The following is a 22,145-nucleotide window of genomic DNA, read 5'->3' on the forward strand; positions in this document are numbered from 1 at the left end:
AAATGAGAGGGTGCTCAGACACAGAGCTTTAAAGCACAGACTTTGCCTGAAAAGAACAGAAGAAAGTGTCAGTAAACCTAGAGAGGCAGTTGGGCTGCGTTGGTGGACCAATTGGCTCATATCCTGGGTTCCCTGACTCAAACAGGACAATGAGATGTCAACATATGGCTATGTGTACGCTAGGCCCTACCCTAACAAATACAAACCACTGTCAATGGGATCCAGTAATGGAATAGATCAAGCTGGTTCAAGGCGCCAATTCGTTTCTTGCAATACCGATTACTAATAAATAAAGCTCGCATTTGCTAAGTGTGGTTTAGTATTAATATAAAAAGATGATGGTCCTGAATACATTAATAGCAGCAGATATCCCGTAAGAGTGTGTATATAATACCTTATGGGAACACCCAGTTTAACTTGCTAAATATAAAAATGTACATATTTTGTAATTAAATGTACAAGGCTGATGAATGTAGGCAACTTTATTAAAGTGTTATGCACATATTTATATGCCCCATTCATTTCATGCTTCACTTGCAATGCACTCTTATGATGAAGTTTTATTAAAAAACCTAATAAAGAATTAAATAAAACCAGTATCATTATGAAACAGGTAAGGACATAATAACTCAATATACTCAAGCAGAAATTCTGCTTTGGTGGTTAGGTAATAATGAATTCATATGAAAAATAAGAACTTGGAAAAAGAGAAGAGGCAAGATAAAATGTAGTAGCAGAAGAAGCTACAATATACATATATTGAAATGCTTATCTTTTTCACTTTTGTGTCTTAAAAGGGGTATACCATTAACCATCATTTTTATAACCACAGGTCAATATCTGGGACCTGAAGACTACACTTCAACATCCATTGACAGACCAGAATTACTAGTTTAAATTACATAAAGTAAAACCCAAATATATTACATAAATAAACATACGTGAAAAGGGAGCTTGGCGGTTTGAAAATATCCCATTCATTGTTAAGAGAATTACTAAACAAATCAGTTTAAATACAACTTCGACTAATTTCTTTTGAAACATCACTTCACTCAGATCTAGTCAAGCTTACCATCTGCTGAGTACACAAAAGCAGCTCTATTCTAGAATCATGCAGCTTCCTTTGCAAAGTCTGCACGCAAGCTGTTCTTGTCAAAATTAAACCCATGTGATTATTCATCTTAATATTCGATCAGGTGTTAAGTAAAGAGTGACAAAAGTCCACATATGGATGACAAGCTGCTTCTGTAGTAAATATTCTCCTTTTTAGTGAACAGAGTCTTATGATATTGTAAGATGTTCCCCACCAGCCACTACAGACTTCACTATCTACAGGCTAATATAAAACAAGGTTGAAGTAGCCACTTAAAAACTCAGGCATCCACACCATTTACATTATTATGCCATGTGTCTATTGCTGCGGCTGATAATGAATGAACTTGTTGATATGATGGGTGAAATGACAAAACATGGTTCCTAATATTTTGCATTCATTCTCCAAAAGTTTGCAAATATGTTGCTATAACACAGATATACATTCTTGGCTGCTGAGTTTTTAAAAGCACAGATACAAAATATTTTAACTGGTGCTCCAAAGCACATTGAGGGTACCTTACTATTGTATATGCACACACTAAGTTCCAATGTCCTCATTTAAAAGAAAAAGTTGACACTGACATCTCTTTTACTTATCTATATTCCATAAAAATTACATTGGAATTTTAAGCAATGGACTTTTTGAGACAGTGACAACAAAGTTATTTTTCAATTTCCTCTGTGATTTGGAAATGACAGGGAAACGTAGGAACTAAATTGTTCTGCAAAAATTTGTTGCAACTGAAGCAAGTTATGGAGGCATACCATAGAAACATGCTGTATCAGTTATCTTATGTTCAGAAAAGTTTTGGGCTGTGAGTAGCAACGAGAAACAAACTTCTGCTAACCTGTGAACGCTATCATTTGTATTCAACAATTGTCCATGGAGTTCAATCGTTCATTCTCTTAGATACAGAAACCAACCAGAAACTATGTAGAAAATACCACATTTGTTCTTCTTCCAGTTGTACCTTCCCCCCTCTCACACACAAAAAAGACTTCTGGGTGCCCATGAGAACTATGGTGCGGGTTGCAGCAGCAGCAGCAGCCTGGGATGCAAGGAGTTACTCTAGACACACTTGAGCACATTCCAGTGGGATATTTTTTTTAATGATTTTATTTGAGCAGAAGGCTCTCTCCCTTCAATATTACAAACTGCTTTTGAAAGGATTTCAAAAATGGCTTGTGGTGTGATATAAGAGGTCAGGTGGTTGTTTAATATAAGACTGTAATTACTTTGGGTATTTCAAGCTACTAGGTTCACTTCCGAATATTCTTCCTCATCTTTTTCTTATGCCACATACAAGGGCAAACAACAAAACATATAATTCAAAGCAAGGCTTCTCAAATGTTGTGTTCTAACTTCAGATAACCAGCAGGCTTTCCAAATGAGAAAAGATTAAAGGTTGAGGTGCTATCATTCACCGATCATTCAAAATTGAGACTAATGAGAATACACACAGGGGGGAAATCCATTGGAAGCTTTGATTTTCTTTATACTTAGCATGCCTATACACATCTTACAACAAACAAATATATCGTTGAAAGACTCACCCCAAACTTGGATCCACAGCAACTGCTCTGGGGTTGTGAAGGTCAAGATCGATCAGAATAACACATACAGTTCCATTGTAGTTGCATACAAAGATTGTGTCACTCATACGATCCACAAAATAAAAATTCCCAGTAAGCCAGTCAACTGCCATTTGTTGTATATCTGCCAAAGTGAAAAAATTGTTAAAATTAATTATGCTAATCCAACTTCTGTAACTCCAGATATTACTCCAAAGGAGATATTCTATACATTTGAAAGAAGTTCAAGTTGTTAATGAATTCTTTGAAAACAAGGGATAAGCAGTGCCTTTTTTCTGGGGGGACGCTGGGGGACGCATACCCCTAAACATTTTGTGAATCTAAGTTTGGCCACACTGAGGGGCAGTATTTCAATATGAGTAGGAAAATGAGAGTACCCCTAAACATTTTTAAAGGAAAAAAGCAGACTATAAGTGCAAATGGATTGTATGATATAATTTCAGTGAGATAAAATGAAGATACTTAGATGAAAGTATGTGCCTATCTTTGAGTTACAATAGTAAGCGTGATTGCAGATGTGAGGATGTATTCAGAATTTTTCATTTCCAATTTGATTGATCACAGCTTGCTACATTGTCAAAAACTGAGCAACTGGTTAACCTTAGCTATGATTTGTTTGGAGCAAGTCAAATTCAAAACATGGGCTACGAAGCTGGCTTAATTAAATAAACCTTAGTTAAGATTTGGACAAAATGCGGATCTGTGGATACTGAAAAAAATGAAAGCAGAAGCTTCTGATCTTCTTCTCAAGGCCACGCTGAAGAAGGTGCACCAGGCCAAGGCTCACATAGGTTCCGATCAAAAATAAATAATATTTATTTCCTGAAAGCAGCTGTTATGTAACAGGTAATTTATACAAAAGGCAAATTTATAGCCATTGGACCTTACAATAAGGAGAGGTGGATGAAATATGCAAAATTAAAAAATGTGGAGTAACACTTCAGTTGTCTAAAAATGTATTTTTAAAATTCTATGATAGTTTTTAAGTACATATAGGGTAAGCCTACAGAATCAGGCCTTTGAAACGCTGATCGTATGGTCAGCGGTTCGAATCCCCGCAGCGGGGTGAGCTCCCGTCTTTCGGTCCCAGCTCCTGCCCACCTAGCAGTTCGAAAGCACCCCTAAGTGCAAGTAGATAAATAGGTACTGCTTTATAGCGGGAAGGTAAACGGCGTTTTCGTGTGCTGCGCTGGTGCTGGCTCACCAGAGCAGCTTCGTCACGCTGGCCACGTGACCCGGAAGTGTCTTCGGACAGCGCTGGCTCCCGGCCTCTTAAGTGAGATGAGCGCACAACCCTAGAGTCGGACACGACTGGCCCGTACGGGCAGGGGTACCTTTACCTTTACCTTTTACTTTTAAGGAAAGGGCTGGTGCTGTGCTGTTTTTAGTGTAACAAACTGTATTTAAACTGTAATATTAAAAATAATGATATAAATTATGACTGCACAATGGACTACACAAAACAAAAACAAGTACTGGGTGGTATTCAGCTATTTTTTTACATATAAAAGATCCACAGAAATTAATGGCCATAACTTAGATATGTTCATTCCTTTTCATGAATCTTATCTGAGTAAAACTGATTAGAACACATCAATTGAATTTAATATGGTAAAATATCGACACCTTCCTTTGCTTGTAAACAGAGGCACTTGTGAGGTGTTTTTAAGAGGAAAGGCCCATAGTGCTGTCTTGCTCCGTTCTGTTCTGTTTTATAGACAGTGTTTTTACTCCTGTCTTCCCATACACCGTTCTTCTGACACCCCTTGAACATTGCCCCCTCCTGTCTTTTTCGCCCCCTCCCTCTTTCTGCCTTGCCACCAGGGATGACAACCCTTAATCTTTCTATCCTATTCCTCTTCTCCCTCCTTGCTGTCCTTCCTGAGGCAGACCGAATCCCCTTTGTTGCTCACCCTCTTTTCCATCCACCTCCTTCTCCTCCTTCCCTTGGTCTGGTTTCCTTGCCTGTATTTCTCTTCCACTGGCCCAGGATGCTACTCGCTGCTGGTATCCATGCACCCTGCCCTCTTAGTTCTTGCAGGATGCTTTCAGCATCCTTTTCATCTGCCACTCTCGCCTCCTATTCCTCAGCTGTCTCTCAGCTCAGTTGTTGAGTGACAGTGTCTGCCGGAATCCCTCTACCATAGCCTATCACCTACAAATAATAGTAGCTGATCAACTGACCACCATTCCAACGCTGCTTAAGGGGAAAACACTAGAAAACTTTCCTTCCATTACAGCCGTCATAATGTACTCTTCACGGCTGTCACTTCCTGCCTTTCTCTTCCTGCTCCTTCTTTCCCCTTTTAATTCAGAGGTGTGTTGTTGTTTTTACCTCCTCACTGTTGCCACTGTTTTTAGAAATGTGCAGCTTTACTATGACAGCACAGACTAAAGTATTACCTGCTTCAGTCTCTTTGTCTGACAGTAGCCATTGCCACATAATTTAAAAGAAGGTTGAAATTTGTAATTCATTGTTTTGTCTTTCTTCTGTCCTGTATTGCCAAACTCAACAACAGATTTTAAAAATTGCAAAAAATGTTGCTTAGGAAAGATGTGGCATTTCATGCATGCTTGCATGCGTGCACGCGCACGCACATATAGTGGTGAGATAAACAGCCAGCTCCCCACCCCCCTTTGCCACAGGTTGGAATTGAGAAAGGGTAGGACACCTGCTTTGCTTGCAGAAGGTCACAGTTTCCATCACCAGCATCTTCAAGAAGGGGTGGGGGACTTCTGGAGAGCAGCTGCCAATCAATGTGGACAATACTAAGCTAGATGGATCATTGGTCTGATTCTGTATAAGGCAGCTTCCTGTGATTCTAAGAAAGGTTGAGCTTTTTCTACAGGTTTAATAGTTTATTATATTATCTTTCCAAAGGCTAGTGCACATTTATCGCTGATGGCTAGTTTATTATGATAACAGAAGATTACAACAGGGGGTTGTCAAATCAATTCCACACACTTTGATATCAGTGTTGGATCTTCAATACAGCCAGCCTGCAACTTAACTTGTGCACCTTCAGCTTTACACACTTGACCCCCCCCCCCAAAAAAAAATTAAAAGACTTTGTGTCTTGTGCCTGTCTTGCTGTGTTTGTGTTGAGCATCCCGCCAGTGAATTATAAATGACACGCTGCTTTCAAGTTTGGAAAGTTGTAATGAATTACCAAAGTTTGCCTCTGCCTAAAAAGCACATTCCACACTTTTCTATGCACATCATGAAAAACCTACTTAACTTGCAAATGTATTTTTAATGAATAAGGCTTTTAATCTCTGCAGTGTTTCCCTCTCACTAAAGAAATAAATGACATTAAATGTCTTCTTTTTAAGGTCCATAGTTGTCAGCAAGTAGGTTTCAATATATCTAGTGTAAAAAAGCTTTGGGGACACTCCTTTTGTTAAACAAAAAAACAAAAAACCACCAACACTTTTCTTGCCTCCTCGCCAACTATTTAAATGTCTCTAACAACCAACCAATTAGAATTCCACATTGCATTTTAGACCTATGTGGTAACACTAGAGCCAAATTATGTACATACTAATTAACTTGTAATCTTAAATTTTTATTAACAGTGTTTTAACAGTGCTTTTAGTGCCTCTGGATGAATCACAAAATTGTGTTCTCTGTTCATGTAAATGGTACCCACTTAAAGATCAAGTAAGAAACATATTCAGCCATGTCCAATTTTAATACACCTTTTGCATGTTCGGAGCTGGAATTTAGCTTGGAATCACAAACGTACAGATAAAACAACAGCAAGTGATAATCTAAAACATCTGACTGTCCATTTCGTGCACTGTTAAAGGCTGCATATTATTAGTTTTCTTCTGCTTAATTTCACTGCCCTCACCCTCAAGTGTAATGGGTGTTAATAAAGGGTGTCCTTTATTAATTTGTTAGATGTAACAAGGTAATGTTACACTGACCTTCCTAGAGAGAAATAGCAGGATGTCAAATATTTGAAATAAACTCAGTATACTGAAGGGAAAAAATTATCAGTATTTAATCTATTTATCAAGGCAATTTAATTTACTTAAAAATATATTTCTTATTGTTTGCAACAGAGCAAACAATAAAATAATAAATTTCTTACTAAATCTGTCATTTTCAGGCCATGAATATTAACTTGACACTGCAGGCTTTTAAGAATTGCCTTCACACTCTTGGCAGTGAATTTGTCCCACCCTCTCTTAGAGGAAAGATACTTAGGTTAGTGTCTTCCTTTGGGAGGAGGGCAGGTACTATTTAAGGCTGATCCAACCCCTCTTTCCACTCTGGTCATCATTGCAGAAGGCTGCAGTCGTTAGGTGGATGAATGGGAGACATGTAACTCTCCCTCTCTGATATCCCTTTGAATACATAGGTGGGGGAGGACTAGTAGGGAGCCTGCAGGACAAAGTTTGATAGGAGAAAAAGTGGAACACCATCTGGTGCAAAGGCAGGATACAAATTTAGCAACCAAGCAAGTGAATAATATTCTTTTTCCCTAGCATGGTTACTCCAATCAAAATCAGAGCATTTCCCCATGCATCCCTGGTTTACTACACTGAAGAGGTGCCCTACTGGGCAACTACATCTCACTAGCTGCGCTGTGTGCTACATGGGTTCTACAAGGGTGGTATAAAATAAACAACACAACACAAAATGCTCCTATAGTAAAAAAGCATCTAGATACTCTATGTGTGTGAGGAAGAAACTTTAACTGAGGGGGTAAGGATGGAAGAAGAGATGGCTGGGGGGGGGGTTGCAAGTGGTACACCTACTTGCGCCTTTCCCCTATTTCCCAGCCTGTTACAACAGTGGGTGTTGATGGCTGTACATGCACCAGTCAATGGACTGTTGCTAATGAAGTACGAGGCAAGAAGAGGGAGATGGGAGGAATTATCACTTTTTAACTACCCCCCTCCTGTCAGCGGCAGAGCATATGCCTGCGCTGCCCAGGGTGGGCATGCTCCCGAGGGAGGCGTGATGCGGAGGGTGCCTCCCAGGCATGGGATAGCCATTCGGGTGCCCAGAGCAGCGTGCATGCCCTGCAGCCAGGGGTGGAATGAGCTGCCCATGGTGGACATTCGGTGCACTGCCCGCCAGTGACTCCCAAGCCTCCCCCAGGCTGTCAAAACGAAGGGGGAAAGGGGGAAATGCCACCGGCAAAGCAGCACAGCTCCCCCCTTACCCCGACGGCTTGGGGTAGGCTTGGGAGTCAGGGGCAGGTGGCGTGCCGAATGTCACCTCCATCGGTGAGGGCACCTAGGGCGGACCACCCCCACCCCACCCCTTCCTACGCCCCGCCCCCTGTTCTCCAGACAACTCATTTCCCAAGTTCTACTGTTCATGAGGCAGCAAGCAATTCAACCTTCTCTGGACCACATTGTACTGTGGCCTGACATGTTGCAGCATGCCTTGCATAGCAAAAGCCTCCATATCACCTTTGGTAATTTCAACACAGCATCCTTGGTAATTAAATATTTTGAACTGACAACCAACTATAACCACCATGTTCGAAAATATCGCCCCTAATGTACATTCCTCCCTATAGCATTGTATCACTGTATTTCAATTTATTTTCACCCGTGTACAGAGTAGCACACGTGCTAGCCATAAACACATGCCTGGAGTATGCCCTTAACATGCTAAAGGATTTGACGCCACTTCATTAGTATAGTAACAATTCTTTACTAGCAGGTAATCCCCTGTATATATTTTAAGCATCACAGAATATTCAGCTTCCAGAGCATTGATCTAGTTAGCATATTTTACTCCTGGTACCAACTGTCTTAGCTGCCAAGGGCAAAAAATTCCATTTAGAAAATGTCCAGAAGAGCAATCTAAATGGCAATTATCAAGGGAAATATAGTTTGTTTTGTTTGTAACATGTGAAGATGCTATGTTTTCACAGATCTTATCCCAATTCAAGAAGTTTCATATCAGTCCTTGTGAAATTGCTCTATACTGGAATAAGAGCTGTGAATTTTATTTTCTCTTTCCTGTTAGGGTTGTTGATTTCTGGTTCAACAAAAGCCAAAGACTAGCACCCTCAACATGGAACTGAAAATAACATTCACAACCCTGCTGTCAATTGAGATAGATTTCATTCTGCCTGGTATATTGTGATGTACATAGAGCAACAGAGGGTTCTATAACAATATTCTCATGTAAAAAATAAGATGCATGCCATCAGGTGATTGTAGAATTGTTCAGAATTGTAGGAATAAAAGTAAAGTTTATGCCAGTGGCAAAGTAAATTCTGTTCTCAATATATAAGTATAAATGTTTGCATACAAAATGGTTTCTCTCTAGTATCACAGACCGGGAAAGTGGGTTCTGTATACTCATCACTACGAATACTTTGCTTTTGAAATAATTTTTTGGCTACTACCAAAGGAAAAGTGGGTTATCATTTCTTACTGAAATAGCATCAAAAAGGGGGGTAGTCCTCAGGTCTGGGCTTTTCAGAGGTATCTGGTTAGCAACTGTGGGAAGCAGGATGCTACACTAGATGCTATCCTTCAGAAGACTGTCAAATTATTTTTCAGGCTAGAACACAATGACCCTGCTGGATCAGACCAAAGGTATTGCATGCTGCTGCCCTATAGTGGCTATTCACAAACCTCTGTAAAGGCCACAAGCAAAATAAGAAGGCAGTTGCTCCACAGCAATAGGAATGCATTGGCATTCAGTGTCTCTCCCACAGGCTGCCAGCTGGGCAGCAGGAAGGAGCGGTAGGGCAAAGCGTGTTCTCCATAATAGAGAGCACGTGTTGCGGTGGGGGCCAAAAAGGCCACCCCACTGTTGCTGGGCAAATTGGCCACATGTTGTGATTGGGCAAGGAGTGTTGCTGGGGAGAATGTTATGTTGCTAAAGTGTGGGAGGGGTCAGAGGTCTTAAATACAGGGCTCGCAGCCTGGGGCCTTCTCTTGGGCTGCGTGCACTGGATCACCCGCCCACCCTCCCTGAAAAGGGGGAGGGGGTTCGTTGTCCTCTGAACTTGCTATGCCTGCCATGGGGTCGTCTGCCTTGGGGCAGGGGCCTGGTAGGAATTTTGTCCATTTGGCTGATCGGTTGTTGCCATTTGGTTTTTGCCTACTGCGTAGCAAATTGTCACAACTTGTAAGGTTGGCGGTTAGGCATTGGTTAAAATTGGTTGGTGGAAGGGTAAGTGCCTACCCCTCCAATGGTGGTGCTGAAAGGGAATTCCGTTAAAGGAATCCAGGGGCTTGCCATCCCTTTCGTCCTAGTCCCTGGCATCGGACTTGGGCCGTGCAAGCCCCAGGGGGCATGAGGGTGAGAGATGGGGGACTGATGTCCAGCTTCATTTCTCTCCAATATGGTTCTCACTGACTGGCTTCCACTGGAATCCGGAAGTCAGTTCTGTCCCTGGGGCAAGGACTTCCGCTGGAATCTGGAGATCAGTTCTGTCCCTGGGGCAAGGACTTCCGCTGGAATCCGGAGATCAGTTCTGTCCCTGGGGCAAGGACTTCCGCTGGAATCCGGAGATCAGTTCTGTCCCTGGGGCAAGGACAGATAGTCATAACCAATGCCTAAGCAACCACTCACGTGTGTGTATTTAAATAAAGTTGTGGCCAAATTCATGCCAAAAACCTTAAACAAAAATTGATGTGTGAAGTGTGAGTTATTGGGTTGGCCTGGGGGACCTCAACGTGCAAATAGTCCCACCATGACATGTGCTAATTCAGTGGGCATCACCTGCAACTTGAGAGTGTGGCTGCCAGCCTCAGCTCCTTGAGTTTAATCTGAAGCTTTACGTGGCGCCCCCTTATTAGACTATGGAGTCTGCCCAATGCAACTCCTGCCAACAGATAAAGTTTGTGACAAAATTAACTCACAAACCAGAAAAACTGGGGCCTTTTCAGTGGCTCCCCATTTGTGGAATGCTCTCCCCAAGGATGCTTACCTGGCACCTTTGTTACACATCTTTAGGCGCCAGGCAAAAAGTGTGGCCTGCCCCTTTAAGCACTTGTGGAGCAGACCAGAGTGAAGACTCCTGCTGTGCGGTCCATTCCATTGCCCCACCCCACCCGAAGCTGTCATGGATTGGCCAAAATCTGAACTGGGAGCCAACGGCCGGAGTAAAGATGACGTGGTTTTGAGGGGATGAGGGAAGCGCTGCACCGGGTCACAATTACCACCCACCCTTGTACTAGGTAAGCGGCCATTCTCTTCAACCAGGCGTTTGGCTGATTAACATTCTCTGTCTGTGGGAGAGCAGTTATTGGTTTGTTTTGCTTTTGTTTTGTTGTTCGGATTTTGTGTCTTTATTCTGTATTTTTCTAATGTGAACCAACCTGTGATATTCAGATGAAGGGCGGTATACAAATTTAATATAAATAAATAAATAAATAAATAAATAAATAAATAAAATTTCATACCCTAGCAAAATTCTTATTCCAGACCAGGACCTCTCCTTCAACAACTGGCCAAGGTCTCCAGCAAGGCTGGGAATTGTCTCCAGGCCATAGTGCCCAGCTGTCACCAATCCTGGAGACTGGCTTATTTTCCATTTGCACAGCACAAAAAAGTCATGATGAATGAAGCTCATGGACCAGTTTGAGAATGAACAGATCCATGGGGAAACCCATTTCTTACTTCCCTCCATTGAAAAATATGTCAATCTATTCCAACTCTAATACATCCCGGTAGCCCATTTCTTCAATAGCTTTGGACCTATCTAGATTTGGTCTTGTTTCAACAATGGGATAGAGTTATATCACTCTGTTCGCTCCAAATTTGCATCATGTAAGTTTGCAACATGTCCTGATTAATGAAGTATTTGTTTTTAGACTGCTATAAACAGCTGCCAACATATATTTATCTAACTCACTTTAGGAAATCTAAAAGTTCCAAAATGTCCCTTAGCATGTACACACACACACACACACACACACACACACACACACATGTATTTATGTATGTATCTTACAGAAAGAACATATTTATTTTATTTACTTAACATTGGGTTAGTGCAAATATATCCATTGTCTCTTATCACTTATCTCAGGGGTGGGGACTTGGATCTGACTGGTGGTCCTGCTCCTTATCTTTCCTACCCCTGCAAGCTAACTTCTACTAGACTATCTAACATAGTTTTTTAGTTACTGTTCCATCTTCTGTTCTAAAGCAAACTTGTACAATCACCTGGGAAGAAGTCCAATTGAACTCAATGGGATTTAATTTTGTGTAGATATGTATAGCACTGATTTTAAAAAATACTAAGACAGGCTGCTTAATTTGTTCTTGCTGTAAATTTCTCCATACTGACCACATCTAAAAAGGGAACAAAATATTATAAAATACTCATTTTTCATACTCTGTGACCACTACAAATGAAATAATGTCCTTCTTGATTGTTTTTTAAGTGGCTGACTGTTTTTGCTGCCAATTTCAGGCACAATCAAAGAGTAAGAACAGAAAATGGTCCCATCTCCCATTTCTGCTTTACTGATTTTTAGTGGTGTTGCCAAATGATTGTAAATTTGCAATAGGGTCTCAGCTGTTTGGCACCTCTGCAGAACAATGAAGGCAGATTTATAGAGGTACAACAGCCGTAACACTCTCTTTCTTTTAACGACACATTCAAAAAGCGTACTATAAATCTTTGCAGACAGTAAATCAAAATTGGTTATTTACTTCAAAGTAGTTAAGTAATCTGCTGCTAAACTTAAAATTAAAGCATAATTTACCATCAACTGATGGGCCATCAACTACTCAGAGTTTAGTGAACCAAGCTATTATAGGGGATATATGGCATGATTACGCTACCCTACATGCTTTGGCTGTTTCCAATTGTCTCTTTCCAAGGCATCGTGTAAGCTCCCTCCACGTTCTCATTGGAATTCTAGTTTACACTCTGCTTTTTCTTTATGTCATGAAGTTCAGTGGGGGGGGGAGGGGGAATAGCTTCTGTTCTTCAAAATTAATGCTGCCATTTTTATGTTATCCCATAAAGATGCTAAACAGTGGGTAATTAAAATTTTTAAGTTGTATACAATATTTTAATAAAATATGGATTGACTTTCTAGTAAAAAGTTATTAAGAAAATGACTTGGGGGAAAAGGTAGAATGTTTTAATACTCTGAGTGCAGGTCCTCAAATATGCTTCTCCAGGGATAATATAAAATCTATTTATTATAGTCAGCTTCTTAAAAGGGAATTCATATTTCAGGCTTTATTGTGCCAGGCTGGCATTGGGGGCTGGGGGGAGGAATTGCTAAGCAAACAACATTGATTCACACTACTTGGAATTGCAATGCATTCTCCTACTTAAATTAGGACTTTTAAAATGCACATAGGCCTTAAAACCACATACTATTAACAGAGACAATAAACAAACATTTTTGTGTGTTATTAGTTAGGTATGGACAGATTTACAATACACAAGTAAATGGCAATTGCAATAGTGTTAAAAATGCACTTTTTCTCCTTTTCCCTAAATTCACCTATGTTATTCTCAGAAATCAAAATTTCCTCGTTGTCATTAAATATTTAGTGCTAGTTTTTAGCTTCTCAAACATGGGTGAAAAATCCCAAAATATTAATGTCTATTTTGGAAGCTTTCAATGTGAAACATTTTACAAATGGGTACAGCAGTGTTTTATGCTGATGTGGCAATACAGAAAACAGTGAGCATCAATTAGGCATGCTAAATCAGATAAAAATAAAACGGAGTAAACATTATCAGCAGAAAAGCATCCAATAACGATCATCTTGTTGATCCATCAGGAATATTTAATAAGCCAATTAAAGCAGCTTATCCAATATTGCACAGTTATTCCTTGGCTACTAAGGAATGAAATGCACTTAATTTTATGCATTCAGTCATAGCAAAAAAAAAAAGTTGTTACAAGAATTAAACTTAGGTTGATGTGATTCACACCCTCACTTTTAGCTCTCCTTCACATGGAGGGTGGGGGCAAGTGTAGAAGTTTGAGTTACTGCATCTCCTATTAAATTTCCAAGAACCATGGGAGTAGGGGCTATAGGAACAACATTTCCTGGGAACGAATGAAGCTCTCAATTCTACTCTGGCTGGCACTGGCTACTGTCATTCCCTGCCTCTGCCTATCAGCTGGGTGTGAATCTCATTGCACCGCTTCACACTGCTATTTTCAATAATATATGCTTTGCATCTGTATACCTTGTAATGGAAATTATACAGTGTTTCCTTCACAACAGTTGCTTCGAAATTTAGCAAAGAGCTTTGTGGATACTCCCTTGTCTCTCTTAAGTATATTGCATGTTTAGGACTGTTATTCAAAATAGCAAATATACGAAGTTGCAAATATTTGCAATTAAATAGTTTGAATTGTTCATATATTATTTAGTTTTATTCCATTTGTATCCCACCTTTCAGACCTATAGATTCTCCTCCACCAAGGCAGCTAGTTTGGATTGGAAACCTGGTTTCTTCCAGATGTTTGTGAACTACAACTCCCATCAGCCCTAGCCAGCATGGCAAAGGGTCATGTTTACTTCAAAATATTTTGAGGGCACCAGGTTGGGAAAGGGTGGTTTAGTTCCACTTCCGATCCTGGTTATTGTACATTGTTCCCTATTGAATTTCTCTCTCTCTCTCTCTCTCTCACTCCCCCCCCCCAAGAACTGCATCTGCACTCATGCAGACTGTATTCCACTTTGCCAGTCAAAACAGATCCCTTCCTCTCACCATGGTATTGCCGCCATTCTCAACTGAAAAACTTTCATGTTTTACACACTATCCAAAATCTTAGAGGCTAAAAAAGCTATTACTTTTTATAGCTAATTAGTGTCTAATAATCAATTTTACACATAGACTTTGATAAATGAATGGAATAAAGAATTAATGAGCCCCATCTTAAACAATGGGATAATGTACTAGCCTCCATTTCTAAAGTGTCATTAGATTACAAACTATGTCTCATACAACAAAAGGTTTTCTTTTGAGTTTGTTGGACTACATCACGATTGCTTAGCATGATCTATAAATGACAACATGCTATTGGAGATCCTTATGGAAAATGCTTCTTTGAAACATGTTTATACAGTGTTCAGTGTTTGCAAATTTTGGGGGGATAATGCTAGGGCGTATAAATACTATTGTGGGGAAAGAGTTAAAAGTTTTGTCATTTAAAGCCATATATCTAATATATGGAGCTTGACAACTGGTCAACATAAATGGATTCTCCATGCCCTTACATCTGCAAAAAGACATTGGAATGATAAAAATATGCTCCCTTTGATCAATGGATAGACAACATGACAACTCTAGCAACCTATGAATGGATCGCTTTCAGACAAAGATTAAATATTAAATAAATTTAATGATATTTGGAACATATTTATTGAAAATATAGTTGACTCCTGAACCGATGTATACTTGAGGAAAATAATAAGTTTATCTACTTACATATATGCTACATAGTTCTGCAATCTTAATTACATGTTATTCTTAACTTCATTATTATTGTTTTCCTTTGCTTTATTTTTTATGTATTTTTTTCTTTCTCTTTTTTCCTCATTTACTTTAATTCACCATAAAACTTTCAATAAAATATAAAAAAGAAAGTAAAGACAACCAAATAATGCAGCTGCCCCTAAGCCTAGCCTACTGTCAAACATTCAGGCTGCTATCGCCTGTTCCTTGTCATAGATCCGAGACTTAGCAGGATTCTGAAATTCTATACATCAGTTCTCTTAGCAGTAGTGCCAGCTATTACGTACTTGGAACCTCGATGAGAATTTTGCTTTTTTAAAAAATTGAAATCATTAGTTTCATATACTTATAAAAGGGTGTGTACCTTTCGTTGAAGTCTCATTGACTTCTGCAACACCACACTTAATCAGCATGCACGTGATGGGCAGATAATCACAGCAACAATTTGCATTATTTCTAAGATATTCAATTTCATATGATGTAGAAAGTGACCACTTAGGAAGAGCTTGTCTTCTTTTAACTGAAGATGTTAAATTACTACACACTTTCTTTTCCCATTTAACCAGGCAGATTTTAGTTTTCACCCATTAAGGATTCTACAGGAAAGAGATATATATTACAGGGCTTGAAAATGGACCGTTGTTCAGTTATTGAGAAAGTTTCAGGATAAATAACGAGGCAATTTTGCACTCATTTTAGCTCTGCATTGCACATGCAGGCTATTCATGCTTTGTTAAACATTTTCAGGTGTCAGTTATTGAGCCATACTCTTGATCTCAATGGCTCATTACGTGCATTTTCACCCATCTTTCTTTTGCTTATAATCAATTTCCTTTGTGAATGAGCAAAACCTGAGTACATATTAAAGAGAGGAGGAAGATTTTTTTTTTTTTTTGCTTACTTTAATTTCCATTATTATGGATTTTCAAAGTGAAATACAATGGAAATAAGGTTGTCATTTTTATTTTGATGGGGTGTGGAGAGGAGAATGCAAGGCAATGCTGGTGAATGGTCTGAAAACAAGTTGAAGAAAAGCCCAGAAAGACTTCTCTGGAACAACATACAGGGACAAATATTCAAGCACTCTTGAATTAGTTCATTATTTTTGCTTATATGGTGTGATGGAGTGTTTATGTAATTATGCATGCAAGGAATATTCAGACTTTAGCATCAACTCCAGAACCGTCATGGTGAAATGCATAGACCATCTCATCAAACTCCAGCTGCTCTGTGACATATTGATAAAATGAACAGCTTATACATGGTGACAGGACAGCCCAACCTTCTCATACATTAATGCCCTTACTGCCTTTATTAAATTCCTTCAAAGCATTAAATGACTTTGTTTTCAAAGTGACTCAGAAGAATTGCACAATGACAACTTGGCTATGCTTAAAGTAATTCTGTTCCACTTGTTTATAGTGAACTTTTCAATCCAAGAATAAATGTTCAAATTCATAGCCATCATAACAGTCTTCAAATCAAAAAGCCTCAAGTTGCCTTTTCTCTAAACACAAATAATCTAATATTGCTCATATCCACTCCCAATTTTTAAAAGGCATTAATTGTTTCCGAACAAAAAATAAAACTATACCCAATAGCATTACACAGCTTGTTTATTTAAATTTGTACACTGCCGTATTCTAAGACTTCAGCCGGTGAAAAGACCAGATTTATGAAGGAAGATAAATAAGGGTGTCACCTGTGAGGAAGTCCCAGATGCAATAGGATTTGTTGGATGGCCCTCTCTGACTTCACAGAGCACCAATATAAGAAAAAGGAGCACCAACATCAATATGGCGAAAAAGGGAAAACCAGGAAATGGCTTGGATTCATCCAACTTCCCCTCTCACACACCCAAACTGGGAAGAAATTTAGAGATGTTCCTAACCACATCTAAACTACTCTGCTTACATTGTTTCCATGGGCAGGGCTTTAGATATGACAATTATATGGCCTTATCTCCCCTGATCACTACCGTAAGATGCCACTCTAAATAACGTTTATATAATAACATTAAATCTGTAAGAAAGTTTGCTGAAAAGATAGAGGCTCTTCTTATCATTTTGCTTGAAGTTACTTTCTCAAACTTAAAATACTTACTGTGAAGATAAGGAATAGTGCTTATTATCCATTCATCTGTTAGCATGCCAGTTTTTGATGTCTCAACGCATTTCAGCTGACTTGAAGATTCCCTTGATTCAATCCAACAAACTGTGTTCGTGTTGTATATAAAATCCAATGTCTGAATTCCAGTTCCTCTCACAAAGCCAAGGGTGGATAATTTAGTTCCATTTAGATATAGGACCTCAATAGTATCAGAGCTTGCAATCAAAAGAACTGGAGGTGAATCATTAGGATCTGGAAAACATTAACAGAACAAACATGAAGGAAATAAGAGAATGGTTCATTAACAAATAAAAATGAACACATTAAAATATACCCAACAATTGCTTTCAGGAATTATATCAGTTAATATAGATTCCAATCTGGAGTGCTAATCCCACTTTCATTGCATTGGAAGAAGATTCAGTAATGACCAGCCACCTTACATTTAAGATTAGGTTGTGAAGGAAGGTGTGTGTGTGTGTGTGTGTGTGTGTGTGTGTAATAAGCCAGTTTTTAGTTGTGATTTGAGCACAAGTCACTCATTTTTGCCTGCTTCAGAAGGACCCATGAGTGTACTCAAATTGGACAGGAAAGAGGAGGTGGAATGCTAGCTGTAGAGAGTGACAGAAAGGTATTGTTTGAGATTTGTGGCAAAACCTATAAATTAATAAATGCCAGGGTTTTGATTAACGGGGGATGGGTTAAAACAAAGTGCAGGGCTGTGCCAGACTGGGAATTCCTGGGCTGGGTTACTCAAATCAGCCTGACCGAGCTAGGTTAAGGGAACAATAGAGAGCCATTGAAGGTCGCTGCCAATGCAAGAGAACTGCCTTGAGGTGTGAACAGGGACAGGGGTTGGAAAGGTTGCCAGGGTAACTGCTCTGGAGGAGGGCAAGGTGTTTCTGGGAAGGAGGAGGAGGAAGTAAGTAAGGGGGAGATCCATCTTGGCGAGGGTAAAGGAAGGACTGTCTGCAGTGCTCTGGGCCATGCTGCAAGATCCGGACGCCCTCCCTACAGACTGAGGGTGTAAATAGGCAAATAACCCCTATTTCTTAATGCACAGTGTCTTCTATTCTCCCAAGGTACAGAGACCCTGTGTGGGTGCCTGAAATCCCATGCGCTCTTGCCATGGCTTGGCAGAGTGAGGGATGGGCGTCAGGCTTTTGTAACAGTATGAAGTCTAAATCTGGTCTGAACTTCCACCCCGGAATGAACAGGCTGAGAGAAGTTCTTGAAGAAACTACTATCAGACATCATGATCCTCAAACCCCAGAGGAAAACATAGCTTCCCTATTCTGTGCATCACCAGGACAGCTGGTTCATCCAGAAAGTGTACCATGGGAACTGGGCAATGGATCTGCTGAATTCAGACCCTCCAAGGGACAGTCCTGGACTGACAGAAGCCATCCTGGTTTCTTATTTGATCCTAGAATGTCCCACTTTTCCTTAGGATGCCCCTATTTTCATGAGAGAAATGTTGGAGGGGCATGGAATAGGATGCCCCCAGGGCTTTTTTCCCAGTTGGAACTCACCAGAACTCAGTTCCAGCACCTCTCAGATGGGCACCACTGCTATCTAAGAGAATGAGTTGAGTTCTAGCATCTTTTTCCAAAAAAATAGCACTGGACATCCCTATTTTCCTCAGAGAAATGTTGGAGGGTATTTGAGTTAGGAAGTCAGGCCACCTTCCCCTATATAAATTCTCTTATCTCCTCAGATCTCCGAACAGATTAATTTGTGAAGATTTGAACTGGAATTACCCTGATGAAGTCAGATGAAGTTAGGCTAGAGAAGTTAGATTATAAACTAAGCAGGGATATGAATCTGAAATAGAAACTTAACTATCTAGCTTTTATACAACACAGACTCCAGTTCCACACTGAAAATATATTGTGTTGTTGTTTTTTAAAAGATGTAGGCTCTAAAAGGATACAATAATCTTTCTCAGGCATAAAACTAAAAATGAACATAAAAGTTAAGGGAAAATAAAAATAAATGAAATTCAAGAATGATTGCTGTACTCTTTCTGTATAATGATGAAAATGTATGGCAGTGTGTCCAAGAAATTCATATTGGATAATGGTACTGAACGATACCTCCCAAAGAGGGCTTTGCACATCCTCCCAGGTTTATGACAAGGGAAATGGTATATTCAATATTGAACTGCAGTAATTGATATTTTTAAAAGTGCTGATCATAGTTGGTGAAAACAAAGGTAAAGACAACAGGCTTGTGATTTGGAATATAAAAGTCTATGTTCGGCACACTCCCACCCCTGAACTAGAATTTGTCTCAGGAGAATATCATGCAGTAAGGCCACGCACCAACACAAATGTCATAAAACTGGAACTAAATAATAATTCACATCATTAGAGGTTGTGTCAGTCACATGTTGACACCTAATCTATACGTGTTAACTCATATTCCTCCTGGAGAGGTCTGGCAAGTTGCCATCCTCCTTAGGACCATCATTTAAAACAACAAGACTGACAATATCCTAAACTGGAACAGATAAGCAATGACAATTCACTGTAGAGATTTGCTTGCCTCTGGAAGAAAACATCCAGATTTGTCTTCCATTCTGATTCACTTTGATTAGCTTCATGACATCCACTTGTTCCAACTGCTCATGAATTTTCAGAAAACTGCAGGAAGTTGTATGTGCTTACAGGATGCAACTATTCCAGGTATTTAAATGTGAGAGTGTTCACAGTAAATAGGTATTAAAATATAATTTTTGAAAGGATGATAATGTTCCCTGCTATTTTGGAAGGCGTTTGGTTGGGATAGCAGATCAGTTATTGTCTTTATGTACTTATTCAGCCCTACTATTTTGTTGTTATTTTATTATATTGCTTTACTCAGCTTTGGTTTATATCAATGATACGCTACCATCTGGATGAAAGATCTAAGTATTTTGTTTTGAATAAAATAAACAAATTGCTATATTCACAACCAACGTGTTTATAGCTCTAAGGCAGGAGTAGCCAATGCCGTGTCCTCCTAATGTTGTGAACTCTAACTTCCATTGCCCCAGCCAGCATGCCCAGTGGTCAGGGATGATAGTCCTCAACATCTGGAGCACACTATGCTAGCTTCTTAGACAGGTCTTAACTGGAGTAGTCATAAGCCATGTATTGTGTAGACCAGCTTGTTGGAAGAAACCCTAAACTACTGTATATGCATCACATTTTAAATGTTTTATGCAATACACAATTTGCTGGACAAGTTTACGTAACGCAGGTAACTCGCAGCTTACTTGCATTGTGAATATTCAACTTTACGTGGTTGACAGCTGGCCAGTTGAAATCTCACAACTTTATACACATGGAAGGTAGGGCACTTATAAGTTATTTTTGCACTGGGTTTTCCACATAACAAATCATACAGAAGATAATGCAAACTGGTGCCTCATCTCTTTACATATCCTCTATGGGAAGACTTGCCTAACTTAGGAACAAGCCAGCAGCAGAAACCTTCGTTCTATAGTTCTTATTCATTCACAGGGCCTTGTGTAGTAGAACATCCTTGTCATTCGTATAAGTGTCCTGCTTTTACTACCTATTTTTGCTTGTCTTGTGTTACCCTTCTCTTCAAAGAATCACAGATTTGTAGAGTTGGAAGGGACTATGAGGGACACCTAGTCCAACTCCCTGCAGTGAGGGAATCTTTCACTCAATGTGGGGCTTTAATCAGTGACTCTGAGATAGTCTCGTGCTCTACCGACTGAGCTATCCTTCAGGGCTTGTTTCAAAATGACTTGCTGTGGTCCTGTTCTCTCTCTAGTGGCCTCTGATCTTTCTAAAAGCATTCTATTATTTTTCCCTACATTACATTATATTCCAAATCTCAAGTGTATACAAGATCTCAGATGCACAACAGCTAGAGATAAACAACAAAGAAAAGCACACAATCTGAGCATTTTTGCAGTGTTTTGAACATATATGCGGATCTACTTTGCTGTATTTGAAAGGCTGTAAGAAAAGCAATATTCTAGTAAGAATGAGACTATAATTAGGCCAAATGAGTTTTAAACTGTTCAAATAATGATGCTGTATTTGGTGTTTTAATGAGACATGAAATGGCACACCTCTAACCCACATATATAAAAAAAGTCCTTAATTATATCTCTATTTCTCAAAAGGTAGTTAGTTTGCTCCTTGACTGTGGTTAAGATGATGAAAGACTTGTATTCTATTCTCTTCCTATCTGCTTTTTTACTTGAACCACAGATCAATAAACAGTGTCACAGCACATAAGAAACCAAAGTCTCCCCCTGCTACGCTGCCACCATCAGCTACAACTCTATTGCTGAATATAATCTTCAGAGTATTAGAGGATATGCTTACCTTATAGAACATCTTTTACAAAGGAAAGACAGAAAAAGACTGGGGAAAAAATTACAATCCACTTTGAATCATCTTGCTATATTAAAAACAAGCTTTATAACAGATGATTCAATAGGATCCAGAAATTTGCTAGGACTGAGACAAAAGGCTGGTGGAAAAAGAATGCACGAAGTACAGAATTTGAAAGAAAACAAGAGCAGAAATATATTTCACAATTATATGCCTGAAAAAAGAGCAGTGCAGATTTGAAATCCTAAAACTTTAATTTAATTTAGTGAGTTTCTCACATGGGCATTGTCAATTTGTTCTGAATCTTTTTTAGAAGAGTAGAAAAACATACACATTAAAGACTGTGCAGAGCAGACACCTTTTGATCATAGTAAGGCTCTTTTCCTTTCATTACAGTCTATTTTTTCCCATAGATCTGCTGTAAATGAGAAATATAACCTTGCATGAGCTTTTCCAGAAGCTAAAAATTTAAGTAGCTGTTTTTGATATTCTTTTTCTTGCATTGACACTAACATAGTTGTGAAAGCCTTGCAAAGAAGAATAAAGGTTCTGAATCTTC

The 22,145-nt window shown here is 39.3% G+C and overlaps 1 protein-coding gene across 3 annotated transcripts in view; it reads right to left on the minus strand.

Annotated features, from left to right (window-relative positions):
- LRP1B (LDL receptor related protein 1B) overlaps positions 1 to 22,145 on the minus strand; it is a 782,700-nt gene that overhangs the window by 309,332 nt on the left and 451,223 nt on the right. For all 3 annotated transcript variants that reach the window (XM_079992449.1, XM_079992450.1, XM_079992448.1), the window contains 2 exons: positions 17,223 to 17,480; positions 2,650 to 2,812 (listed from right to left, as the gene is read on the minus strand). In XM_079992449.1, the coding sequence (XP_079848575.1) occupies positions 2,650 to 2,812; positions 17,223 to 17,480 (421 nt within the window). The remainder of the gene's footprint in view (positions 1 to 2,649; positions 2,813 to 17,222; positions 17,481 to 22,145) is intronic.

Source organism: Podarcis cretensis (genome assembly GCF_951804945.1).
Source record: "Podarcis cretensis genome assembly, chromosome: 1".
Taxonomy (NCBI): Eukaryota; Metazoa; Chordata; class Lepidosauria; order Squamata; family Lacertidae; genus Podarcis; species Podarcis cretensis.